The 14,301-nt window shown below is 41.9% G+C and overlaps 1 protein-coding gene across 1 annotated transcript in view; it reads left to right on the forward strand.

Moving 5' to 3' along the window:
* The window catches only part of tmco6 (transmembrane and coiled-coil domains 6), a 36,309-nt gene that overhangs the window by 9,008 nt on the left and 13,000 nt on the right, over positions 1-14,301 (forward strand). The window contains exons 8-10 of the mRNA XM_080416817.1: positions 2,623-2,731; positions 3,517-3,748; positions 13,319-13,413. Of these exons, the coding sequence (XP_080272943.1) occupies positions 2,623-2,731; positions 3,517-3,748; positions 13,319-13,413 (436 nt within the window). The remainder of the gene's footprint in view (positions 1-2,622; positions 2,732-3,516; positions 3,749-13,318; positions 13,414-14,301) is intronic.

Consider the following 14,301-nt stretch of genomic DNA (forward strand, 5'->3'; position numbering starts at 1 on the left):
CCTGAATCTGCCGGCTGGAATTGCATAGACCAACACGGGAACTACAAATTTCACGCCCACTTTTGAGACAGTGCCTCCAGTCGAGGTCCGTTAGAACGATGTACTGCAGCTGCCAATGCATTCTCTATGAGAGGATATGAGAGTTAGCCTACTTTTAAAATGATCCTACATTAACTGGAGACGATATTGATTTAAATAAAAATATGTTTCAAAATGTATGGAGTGTCTTTGTCAACATATCTTCTTGTTTTCTTAATAGTTTGTGTTTCACATTTAATTTGCCACTTTAATGGGTTACCCATCATGTTAACACAGCAGAGGGTAGACTGCAGACAGACACAGTAGTCGCATTTCAGTGACATCACTGTCTTTACGAGCGCCGAGCGTCCACTCTGAAGTGGGGAATTCTCATCCCAATCCCGATCATATATCTATATTTTGAACATCTCATAGGCTAATATTAATTTTCGTAATTTCTACCCACCACGGAGCTCTGACGGTACATGACAAATTAAAACGTGTGGGTTTACCGTTGTTGTATTAACTTGCCTGAATGTAAGTTGGGGAAATAACCCAACTAAATGGAGGAGTGACATATCCCGACATTTTCAACTACTTAGTGAATACTCCGGGTTAGTATTAATATACAAATAGTCTTGCAAGATGCTGTTTGGATAATTGTCCAAAATAAATAGCCTATAAAAATGATACATGAGAGAGACAAACTGTATCTGGGTATTGAAAACATTAAGGGATGCATCCGTGACGTATACCATGCGACCACTTAAACCTTAGATTTCAGATGCTAGAACTTTTGAGACACTGATGGAGTATTTTATAGTATATTGTGGGTTGTATATTGAGATGGCAGGTATGTCACATTAAAAAGGACAAATCAAACAAATGGGACAGTTTATTAGAACACCAAAAAAATCGCTACAGCCTCAGTAGTTAACCAGTGAAATTACGGTATTTTACAATGCCTCTCATAGAGATTGCATTGAGAGCTGCAGTTCATCGTTCTAAAGGACCTCGAGTAGCGGCGCTGTGTCAAAAGTGGGCGTGGATTTGTAGGCGCCCCTCTTCCGGCTGTGTGTCTATGACAGAGAAAATGACGTCGGCTTCCCTTCCTTTCAAAAGCTTTGTTGCACAGATACAGGAAGTAAAGCAGAGATGCTTATCCTGGGATAGTAGTGCTACCTAGACCATTATTATTGAAAAATAGCAGATATACAAGCTCATTGCGCTTTGTAACTCGATAAAATACGTGTTCTCAGAGGATGTTTAGACCAGTGGAGTCATAATATCTACTCATATCAACAGTGGGTTTCACAAACCTCATCAGTGTTGCTGTTGTCATTCTCCACCAAACCAACCAACGTTACATGAACATTAATCCTTGATTTCAGAGAGGGTTGATGGAAACCCTTTGTGATTTTAGATTAGAGTCGAGGCCTATTTCTTTCTTTTTCCTTTATTTATTCAGGGAAGCCCATTGAGAGCAAGTTCTCTTTTTCAAGGACGCCCTGATAACAACATATAAAACACATATATAATGAGAAACAATAACAAACATTTGTATCATATTACAATCGATGCAAATAAAAATAGTGTTACGTGAAACAGGTGCAGTCACTATGTAGTGTGTCCTCAAGAAGCACCCTGAATGTCTCTATTGAGACCAATCGCACCAGTTTCAGAGAGTCCTGAAGTTTGTTCCATTTGTGTGGAGCATAATACATGAATGCAGTTTTTCCTTGTTCACTGCTCTTACGTGGACTGGTATATCTAATGTGTGTTTGTGAACGTGTTGAGTGACCAGTAACCTTTGGTTCTAAAAGCGAGGATAGGTATAAAGGAAGTTTACCACACAAGGCCTTATAAATAAATAACATACAATGTTGCTCTCTACGACCTGCGAGAGATGACCAACCCACTTTATCATATAAAATACAGTGATGGGTGAGATAATCATCACTTTATCATATAAAATACAGTGATGGGTGAGATAATCATCACCAGTAATCAAACGTAGGGCACTGTGGTAGACTGCTTCAAGTGCTTGGAATCTAGCCAAATGCCCAGGTATTTATAAGATGAGACCAGCTGAATTTGTTCACCTTTAAGTGTATTTCAGCACGCAGTGGACATCATTCAACACTAATACCTGCTGCTTAGATGCGACAAGTAGGTTAACTTAAAGGGATAGTTCACCCCCAAAATGGCTCTTTTTCTTTGGATTAGTCACCCCATGGAAACTTGAATTCATGTATTTTATTTTTATTTTGTCGCATTACTAAGACAATAATTTGATGACCGGTAGGAGACACAAAGAGTCTCCTACCAGAACCGCTGCCTACCTGTCCACTGATCATCAAATTATTGCCTTAGGAATGAGACAAAAACCAAAAAAATATCAATGAATTCAAGTCTCCATGGGGTGACTAATCCATAGGAAAAAAGTATTTATTTTGTGTGAACTATCCCTTTAACAAAGGTTATTGAAAACAGCGTAGAAACCTGCGTATTTAAACCACACAGTAAAAGTAGCTCAAATGAACTAAAGCATCACAATCATGTTAACCATTTAATCTGCTCTGTGATCGTCTTGCTGTCCTGCAGTGACAACTCCATACTGCTGTCTCTGGGAGCTCTGTCTCAGTGCAGTTCCCTGCTGGTGTCACTAGGTGGTGCTGTGGCTGCAGGGAACAAAGAGGAAGGCTTGGAGCTGGTAAGGGAATGATTTGTCTTTTCTCTGTTTATCTGTGTTGTTGTTTAATCTAATAGTTCCCAATCTATGCATTTTCTGCCGTAATCTGACAAAAAAAAAGGCCACGTGACCTAGTAGTTATGACGACCATGCAGTGACAATTTAAGGACTTATAAGACCTTTTTAATACCTCAAGAAAGAAAAGAAAAAGACCATTACTGCAACAAAAGTAATCAACAAACTATACTATAAGATATTGGCCAAATTGTCAAATAATATAAGAAAGTTGAAAATAGAAATAGAAAAAACGCATCTCAACACGAGGCGCTTGTAGATCTGCTATTTTCACAATATTTATCTGTGGAACGGAGTTAAAAAAAATGGGGGGGTCACAGTTCAAATATGATTATTTTAGGGGGTCGTGGCCTGAAAAGGTTGAGAACCACTGTGTTAGTAGCCTCGGAAACCGATGCCTTTTTTTTGTTACAAAAGAAAAAAAGTCTGGGCGAACCATGCAGGAACGATGGTCTTAGGACCTTGTTATCTCCTAACCAATCAGAGTGCAGAGGGGCGTCGCTCTAAATTTGGTGACGTCAGCGTGCTCCGTGCACAGGCCGGGGGGGGCTGTGCACGGAAGCCTAAACAGAAATGTACTTTTTCATTCATAATGTTACAATAATATTCAGCGACAGAAACGCAATTTAAAGTCATTAATCGCAATTATTTGAGTGACAATTAATCGCCGGGTCAAAGGTCCTAATTGTGACCCAGCTCTGCCATTGGCTCTTCTCCATGTCATGTGACAGTTGGTGTGGCCCCTGCTGCGTTGCCTGGGGAACCTGCTGTGCTGTGGCCCCCGGAGTCCTGTGGAGACCCTGACCCCCGTGATCCCCGTGACGACCCCTGGGGAGGCTCCCAGAATGCATCTGTGTGAGGCGGTGCGTCTCCTGGCCGCTCTGTGTGCGTTTGCTCAGGCCTTCCTTCACAGCCAGCCCGCCCTGACCAGAGAGAGCTTCTGGGTCCTAAACAACCTGACAGGTGTGTTACCTTAACTTACGTACCTACACCACACTAGGCTAGTTAACTAACTAACCTACACCACACTAGACTAGTTAACTAACTAACCTACACCACACTAGACTAGTTAACTAACTAACCTACACCACACTAGGCTAGTTAACTAACTAACCTACACCACACTAGACTAGTTAACTAACTAACCTACACCACACTAGGCTAGTTAACTAACTAACCTACACCACACTACTAGTTAACTAACTAACCTTCACCACACTAGACTAGTTAACTAACTAACCTACACCACACTAGACTAGTTAACTAACTAACCTACACCACACTAGACTAGTTAACTAACTAACCTACACCACACTAGACTAGTTAACTAACTAACCTACACCACACTAGACTAGTTAACTAACTAACCTACACCACACTAGGCTAGTTAACTAACTAACCTACACCACACTAGACTAGTTAACTAACTAACCTACACCACACTAGACTAGTTAACTAACTAACCTACACCACACTAGAATAGTTAACTAACTAACCTACACCACACTAGACTAGTTAACTAACTAACCTACACCACACTAGACTAGTTAACTAACTAACCTACACCACACTAGACTAGTTAACTAACTAACCTTCACCACACTAGACTAGTTAACTAACTAACCTACACCACACTAGACTAGTTAACTAACTAACCTACACCACACTAGACTAGTTAACTAACTAACCTACACCACACTAGACTAGTTAACTAACTAACCTACACCACACTAGACTAGTTAACTAACTAACCTACACCACACTAGACTAGTTAACTAACTAACCTACACCACACTAGACTAGTTAACTAACTAACCTACACCACACTAGACTAGTTAACTAACTAACCTACACCACACTAGACTAGTTAACTAACTAACCTACACCACACTAGACTAGTTAACTAACTAACCTACACCACACTAGACTAGTTAACTAACTGAACAACCTGACAGGTCTGTTACCATTCAATCATCATGATATGTGTTTTGGTAAATGATGGTCCCATTTATTTTAAAATTGATGATAAAGTAGGGTATGCTTTAGGAGGGGCGTGGCTACATTGTGCTACACAACCAATAGCATTCATTCCGCACCCCCGCTCTGGTCCCAACCAATAGAATGAATTTCCGAGTGCATGGGATATGACGCGATATAGAAAGATGGCGGATTTGAAATAGCTGAAACATAGGCTTCATTTAAGGTCTATGGGCGTATCGCTGTCCATACTTTTTACTGTCTATGGATGGAACAAAGGATGGAAACAGGGCGGTAGTTGCCAAGTTCTAATTTGCGTCCGTTTTTATATAGAGGGATTACTCTGGCCATCTTGAATTCTTGTGGGCCGTGACACTGACTGACGCCCTGCAGACATGAGGCGCTTCAGTGTTAGAGGGTAATTGTGGGCTGCATTGCAGACATGGTGTAGAGGTGGTGTAGAAGGTTCACAGTGCAGACATGGTGTAGAAGGTTCACAGTGCAGACATGGTGTAGAAGGTTCACAGTGCAGACATGGTGTAGAAGGTTCACAGTGCAGACATGGTGTAGAAGGTTCACAGTGCAGACATGGTGTAGAAGGTTCACAGTGCAGACATGGTGTAGAAGGTTCACAGTGCAGACATGGTGTAGAGGGTTCACAGTGCAGACATGGTGTAGAGGGTTCACAGTGCAGACATGGTGTAGAAGGTTCACAGTGCAGACATGGTGTAGAAGGTTCACAGTGCAGACATGGTGTAGAAGGTTCACAGTGCAGACATGGTGTAGAAGGTTCACAGTGCAGACATGGTGTAGAAGGTTCACAGTGCAGACATGGTGTAGAAGGTTCACAGTGCAGACATGGTGTAGAGGGTTCACAGTGCAGACATGGTGTAGAGGGTTCACAGTGCAGACATGGTGTAGAAGGTTCACAGTGCAGACATGGTGTAGAAGGTTCACAGTGCAGACATGGTGTAGAAGGTTCACAGTGCAGACATGGTGTAGAAGGTTACATGGACATCATGTATTCATTCACAATGAACTCATTCAGAATAGAGGAATCTGTTCCACTCACCTGTTTACATGGGACCTGAATAAAAGTATTCCTGGTTTACATCATGACCCAAACTATTCATTCTGAATATAACTTTTGACATGCACAAAGTGGTTCCTGCCTACGCCCGGGCATGGACCAGGGGCCGCCCGGCTCCACTACCCGGGGCGGAGCTTCCCCTGGTGGGCATCGGAGGAGGCAATAGTCCCCTTGTGCCTCCGTGGCGGAGGTCTGTCGGCCGTAGGCAGGCCGGGAAGCAACGCACCGACTCCTGCCAGGCAGCGCTGTATGCGATACAAGCCCACGTTCCTTTGTTATCGCCGTTTTAATGCGAAAGTAGCAGATCTACAAGTTCAGACCAGTTTCTTTTTTTGTATTGGTACCAGACACGGGCAAACTTAGGCTAGCCTATGAACCCACACGGCGTAGTGTCATCAGTGGGTCGTACCTAGGGGGGAGGAGTCTGCTCGGGGGAAAACACAGATTTCCCCCAGCTGGTATAGACCGAGGGATGTGGGGTTTTCAAACTCATATGCTGTAAAAGTATACCAATTTAAAAAGCAGGCGTCATGGCTTGCCAGATCACAGGCACAGAACCTTGTTGCCACTTGACAAGGAACGCTACATTAGCAAATCAAACAAGAGTCCGATTGGAATGTTGTCCTGACTGGACAGAGGATCCAACACAACACAATGGCCCGAGGTTATCTGATTTAATCGCCTGGTAAGAGACACTATTACATTTTCTATAGATACACATTTGTTAAAGGACCAATTTGGCAGTGGTCAATCACTTTTAATAACAGAGGAGGAGGTGTGTAGAACCCTCAAAGGAATTAACCCACGCAAAGCACCGGGTCCCGATGGGATAAGGGGTTATGTGCTTAAGGAGTGTAGGGAACAGCTCAGCCCTGTACTGAGACACATGTTCCAGTTATCAGTAGATACGCACTACATTCCAAAAGCGTGGAAAACTTCACTTATAGTTCCAGTGCCGAAAATGTCCAATCCCAAAGTCCTTAATGCCTATCGGCCAGTTGCCTTGACATCATTGATAATCAAAAGCTTGGAGAGCATTATTTTAAATGACCTCCTTAGTAATGTGAGTCAACATGAAATGGACCCCTTGCAGTTTGCATATAGAAAGGGGAGGGGCACTGATGACGCTCTTCTTCTTATGCTTAATAAGATCTATTATCATCTAGACCAACCTAAAAAGACACGATATGCTCGGGTACTTTTTGTAGACTTTTCTTCGGCATTTAACACGATGAGACCTCATATTTTGATGGGGAAACTGTATGACCTGGGTGTTAACACCAATATCATCAGATGGGTGGAGTCCTTCCTGACTGATCGGGTACAACATGTCAGGGTGAATAAAGCAATATCTCTCCCTATTACAACCAACACGGGGGCTCCGCAAGGGAGCGCGATCTCACCGGTATTGTTCACTCTGTACACAAGCGACTGTCGGAGTGACTCAGATAACACCTGTATTGTTAAATTTGCCGATGACACAGCTATTGTTGGTCTGATTGAGAACGATGAGAGCTACCGAAGAACAGTGGATGAGTTTGCTGGTTGGTGCAAGAGTAACTTCCTTCAATTGAATATTAAGAAAACTAAGGAGGTTATATTTGATTTTAGGACTAGTGCTCATGATGCACACCAGCAAATAGTTATTGATGGGGATGGGGTGGCGACTGTTGAGGAATACAAGTATTTGGGTACAACAATTGATTCCAAGCTGACATGGAATTCCAACACTGATGCCATCTATAAGAAAGGTCAGCAGAGGCTGCATTTTATGAGCAGACTGAGACAGTATGACGTGGAAAAAAGTGTAATGGTACTCTTCCATCGATCCTTCGTGGAGAGTGCACTGACTTTCTGTTTTGTTTCCTGGTATGGCTCATTATCATTGGTTAATAAGAACAAACTCCATAAAATCATCAATGTATCCAGCAAGATAGCTGGGGTACGACATGAGAGTATGGCAGCAATGTATGAGACCCGGGTGCTTAGGAAAGGGAGAGCTATTGCTAGGGATAGAACGCACCCGTTATACAGTCAATACCACCTTTTACCATCAGGACGACGGTACACAGTGCCAATGTTGCAGGCTAGGGCTTCAAGATCATTTGTCCCTACAAGTATAGGACTCCTGAACAAACGGGCCCCATCTCAGTTCTGTGCATAAAATGTAATGTGATGCCTCTTGAACCATGACTGGTGGCCTTGTTTAGCTTGTATGTATTTTGTAATTATGTTATCTGTTTGTGATTTTTTGTATCCTGATGACTGCTTGGCACAAAATGAATTTCCGCAAGGACAAATAAAGTATCTATCTATCTATCTATCTAGATATGATCAATTAAACTTATCATAATATCAAAAAGCAAAAGCCATTCATTCATCAATGATGTTTATAGAACACGTTTTAGTGAATTCCAAGTACAGGAGACATCGACGCCATTACAGTTTGGAAAGCAGTTCAACATGCAGCGATTTACTCACAAAACAAGCCAACCCCGGCTATCCTCGTTTAAAAACCTACAGAAAACACAATTGTAAATCTGGTAATGAACACGGAGCTAAAGCAGTGTGTAAATCCTGCATGATATTAAATGGCGCACTTCGCCAAATGATAATGGCGTCGGTACGTGCCGTTCACAAAACAGTCTCTAAACTGTACTTCAAATTCACTATAAACATTATTGATGACTTAATGACTGTTGGGTTTTGATATTATGGTAAGTTTAATTGATCATATCTTGTAATAGTGTCTCTACCAGGCGATTAAACACTGTGCATATGTAAACATGTTTTGTACCAAGGAGGGAGACGAGAGGTAACCAGAAGACTCGCCCCCAAAACAAGCTCGCCCCCATTCTTGTATTTGTTTTACAGAGGGTAAGGTATGAAATAATTTCAGGGTTAGGCATAGTTTTACTGAGGTTCAGTTTAGGAATAAGGTTATGTTTAGGCATAGTTTTACTGAGGTTACGTTTAGGAATACCAGGTGAATCCCGGCGGGTTTGCCCCGGGGCGACTGTGTTTTGGGGCGAGTGTTTTGGTATTCAGACGGAGATGGAGAGAGAGAAACAGATCTCTGATCTCAGTGGTGCTTGTGCTGAAATTTGACTCATGCAATAAGATATAAAGATAATCTGATAAACCACATGAACCCCAGCTTACGTATTCTGGGGGGAACATAAACCAAACATTGCCAATCTAGCTCACAGTTACAACGCGTCGCGTTCCGACGCGCTGTGAGCTCATAGATTGACAATGTTTGGTCTTTTTAGTCTCATATATCTTAATAATAAGTCAACTTTTCCGAGGGCGAGTGGACGATTGTGTTCCAGCTGTCCTTCTGATGGATTTTTCTTGGCTGACAATGTTTCTATCGTCCATAAAAGCTCTGAAAGTGATCCAAACGATCGTGTATGATGTAACTCTATGAGGCAGATCGTTCTGTTTTCCCCCCGAGCTAAAATCGAGTGGGGCGTTCCTGGGCGTTCCCGTCTATCTCTGTGTGTATCTATACTACTTAATATAACGTTTCATCTGACTGAATAGATTCTTTTGATTATAAGTTCCCGTTTCATGTGAAGGACAGGTAAAGATTGTTCCTCCATCACAGGCTCAGATCCTCGGAGCGTCCGTTCTCCTGGACAAGTCTGGGCTTAACCAGTACAGGCTTATTAAATGACGCTATAGAATAGAATCATTCATTTTATGCCGCAGGAGCGAGCGCTTCTCAGCACCAACCGTGGCCGAATTAGAGATTTGATAGGTCATTTTTGGACAACTCTGACAGCACTACTAAGCACAGACATGTGCAAAAGAGTGCATGTATTCCAAACAGAGAGGAGCGTTCGGAATAAAGCGTTTATATGGTCAATTCTGATTGGTATATACCGATTCAAACGGCAGTGATGAGCTGTGGATTTTTGAACTAGGGGGGCTATATTTTCTGACGTCACGTGCACGCGCATGTGCACGCATGTGCACATAGCCAATCAGCTCAGTGCTAGTTGAAATACTGTATTCAACATGTGATTTTTAAGTAATTATATCTTATTATTTAGTTGCATTGTTAATTTGTTGTTTTTATTTTTGTTTCAATTAATTAATTATTTTATTTTCCTTTTAGTTTTATATAAAAGCCCTTTACATAGACTCACCCACACATAAGTACTTAAAATAATCAGACAACTTGTCTTTGTCTTGTCTCAGAGAACTGGGTCCTCTTCTAAGCGATCCCCTTCACACTCTGCAGTGCAGAGACTGTTGTCTCTCATTGTGAGAGGAATGCACACATTCAATTCAAGTCCATGGCTTTTCTCGAGTAGCCTAATGTTATGCAAAGCAGCCAGGTAGACGCTATTGAGAACGGCTCGCCGCTGACGGCGCGAACCTTGAGAGGCTATTGTTTAAACTTTAAGGTGTTAAAGACTGCAGCTGACGGTGCGTGCTCGCGCGTGCATTTGGAGCTCCCAGCCCCCCAGCCCGCGCCAGAACTAAGGGGTCGCCGACCCCCCATAGCACCCCCTACAGCTCATCCCTGAAACGGTCTATACCACCCCTCCTAACCCAATGAAAATTCATTCAGGTCAGAGCGGAATGGAATATTCTATTCCAATGAGGTGTTTACATGAGCATTTCTATTCTGAATGGATTCATTCATTCATTCATTCATTCCGAATATAAGTGGAATAAAACTGTCCATGTAACCGCAGCCACTGTAATTGTGACTGCATTGCAGACATGGTGTAGAGGGTTCACAGACATGGTGTAGAGGGTTCACAGTGTCATTATTAGATGCATCACAGACATGGTGTAGAGGGTTCACAGTGTCATTATTAGATGCATCACAGACATGGTGTAGAGGGTTCACAGTGTCATTATTAGATGCATCACAGACATGGTGTAGAGGGTTCACAGTGTCATTATTAGATGCATCACAGACATGGTGTAGAGGGTTCACAGTGTCATTATTAGATGCATCACAGACATGGTGTAGAGGGTTCACAGTGTCATTATTAGATGCATCACAGACATGGTGTAGAGGGTTCACAGTGTCATTATTAGATGCATCACAGACATGGTGTAGAGGGTTCACAGTGTCATTATTAGATGCATCACAGACATGGTGTAGAGGGTTCACAGTGTCATTATTTGATGCATTACAGACATGGTGTAGAGGGTTCACAGACATGGTGTAGAGGGTTCACAGACATGGTGTAGAGGGTTCACAGACATGGTGTAGAGGGTTCACAGTGTCATTATTAGATGCATTACAGACATGGTGTAGAGGGTTCACAGACATGGTGTAGAGGGTTCACAGTGCAGACATGGTGTAGAGGGTTCACACTGTCATTATTAGATGCATTACAGACATGGTGTAGAGGGTTCACAGACATGGTGTAGAGGGTTCACAGACATGGTGTAGAGGGTTCACAGTGCAGACATGGTGTAGAGGGTTCACAGTGCAGACATGGTGTAGAGGGTTCACAGTGCAGACATGGTGTAGAGGGTTCACAGACATGGTGTAGAGGGTTCACAGTGCAGACATGGTGTAGAGGGTTCACAGTGCAGACATGGTGTAGAGGGTTCACAGTGCAGACATGGTGTAGAGGGTTCACAGTGCAGACATGGTGTAGAGGGTTCACAGTGCAGACATGGTGTAGAGGGTTCACAGACATGGTGTAGAGGGTTCACAGTGCAGACATGGTGTAGAGGGTTCACAGTGCAGACATGGTGTAGAGGGTTCACAGACATGGTGTAGAGGGTTCACAATGCAGACATGGTGTAGAGGGTTCACAGTGCAGACATGGTGTAGAGGGTTCACAGTGCAGACATGGTGTAGAGGGTTCACAGTGCAGACATGGTGTAGAGGGTTCACAGACATGGTGTAGAGGGTTCACAGTGCAGACATGGTGTAGAGGGTTCACAGTGCAGACATGGTGTAGAGGGTTCACAGTGCAGACATGGTGTAGAGGGTTCACAGTGCAGACATGGTGTAGAGGGTTCACAGTGCAGACATGGTGTAGAGGGTTCACAGACATGGTGTAGAGGGTTCACAGACAGGTTGGTCCTGGGGACAGTTTGGTCATTAAAGGTCACATAGCAGCCTGGGGGTCAGTGGTATCAGTGACACTGGTTTGAACTCTATTCTGAGCTTCAGTTCACTTTAGTTCACATACATGATGTCTGCTCTGACTGTTACACTGATGTTACATACATGATGTCTGCTCTGACTGTTACACTGATGTTAGTGGATCTTATTTTATTGTTCCTTAAGTTGTTCAGACAACGATTTCAACATGTATGTTGATGATTAGTTGTCATAAAAATTAATGATTTAATTGTGTTTTTGGCATTTTTGCTCTGGGCAGGTATACCCAGAGCAATTTACAATCACAAATAACTTAAATATACAAAGACATTACTGACATTTTTAATAATTTTATACTTTATACTTTGTTTAATACTATTTTTTATAGCAGAAATAGCTGATCTACAAGCTTAATATTTCTGCTTTTTGTAAATATTTTAAAATGTAGGAACAATTTTGATTATGCAAAATCATTGTGATTATCTCAAATAATCTCAAATGAGACGATTATCAGATACTGAAATAATTGTCACAGGCCTATCAGATACTGATAGTAGCATCAGAAATGCCTCCGATATACTGATACCGCCGAAAATACTTGTATTTGAGGCGAGTCTATGATGCAGCGATCCAATAACACATAATTTATCACATGCTGACAGCTCATTGGTCAAGACTTTACGGGTCCTGTAACCTTAGTCGTTTAGGTCAGGGGGTCCATTTATGACTTTGCGCTACAAAGCATTTTAACCGTCCGACCGGCACATTCCCAGTGGGTGCTTGCTGTCTCCCATGGGTGACAGCGAGGATCAACCAGAGGCGCCAACACAGGATCGCCGCCTATGGTTTACATAACTAACTTGTTTAGGTAACTAGTCTTTGTGTGTCTCTCAGTTGACTCCAGTGGTTTAGGTAACTAAGTTGTTTAGGTAACTACGTTTTTTAAGTAACTAGTTTCCATGTGTCCCTCTTATCAGTTGACTCCAGTGGTTCAGGTAACTAAGTTGTTTAGGTAACTAGTTTCCATGTGTCTCTATCAGCTGACTCCAGTGGTTCAGGTAACTAAGTTGCTGAGGTAACTAGTTTCCATGTGTCTCTCTATCAGCTGACTCCAGTGGTTCAGGTAACTAAGTTGTTTAGGTAACTAGTTTCCATGTGTCTCTCTATCAGCTGACGCCATATCATTGTAGGTTAGGTAACTAAGTTGTTTAGCTAACTAGTTTCCATGTGTCTCTATCAGCTGACTCCAGGTCATTGTAGTTTAGGTAACTAAGTTGTTTAGGTAACTAGTTTCCATGTGTCTCTCTTATCAGCTGACTCCAGTGGTTCAGGTAACTAAGTTGTTTAGGTAACTAGTTTCCATGTGTCTCTCTATCAGCTGACTCCAGTACATTGTGCAGAGCTCTGGTGTCTCTCCACCTGCTTCCTGTTCTGATCCGGATGCTTCCGTTCTCTGAAGGCATCAACACTATGGTGAGTACACACTACTACACACTAATCAACACTGTGACACGGTGACTAACATCTTGCATTCCGAGTGAAAGAATTATGTATAATCTTAGGCAAAAACCCGAGGACTTTGAGGGAATCTGGCGTAAACTAGTTGACTTCACCGAGGCAAATGATGTGGAAGATTGAGAGTCTATTATGGATGGTGTCTACAGCCCGGCTGCATTTAGGCCTTGAAGTTAAGATTTAAGAAGAGAGAGAGGGGGGGGGTGACTTTTTCTTGTATTTTTATTTTATTTTTCTTCTATTTTCATTTTCATTATTATTTAAATATCATCACTCATCCATTACTTTTTAACCATTATTTTGTGATGTGTGTTCAATTTTCATTTTATTTCTATTTTTCATTTTTGTGTATATATATATATATATATATATATATATATATATATATATATATATATATATATATATATACATCCTTTTATCGTATAATTTTTTTTTACATTTTCTCCCCCCCCCCCCACCACTGGTTAGTTTCCATGCCGCACTAAACATAATACAGAAAATATATATATATATATATTCCCTGCCTAAAACGTAAAAAACGTAATTATATCCAATTACCAATTCTGCCAAAAACGTAAAAAACGTAATTTTAATAAAAATTTTAAAAAAAAAAAAACCTAAAGACCAAGGAGATATGATTTTTCGAAGATCTTCCTTGTTAACTTAAAACTTAAAAATTCTGTATCTCGGCTCCTGAGTACTTTTTTTTTTTCAATGAAAAATCTCTGGCAGTGGGCAAACGCGGCCAGCAATAATTCAGGCAGTGAATGAGTTAAGCTACTAATATAGTTGACATTTGTTGTTTGATGTTTGAAAGTGGCATGTCTCACTCAGAAATAGTGT

This window comes from Gymnoscopelus braueri, assembly GCF_963280865.1.
Source record: "Gymnoscopelus braueri genome assembly, chromosome: 20".
NCBI classification, from domain to species: Eukaryota; Metazoa; Chordata; class Actinopteri; order Myctophiformes; family Myctophidae; genus Gymnoscopelus; species Gymnoscopelus braueri.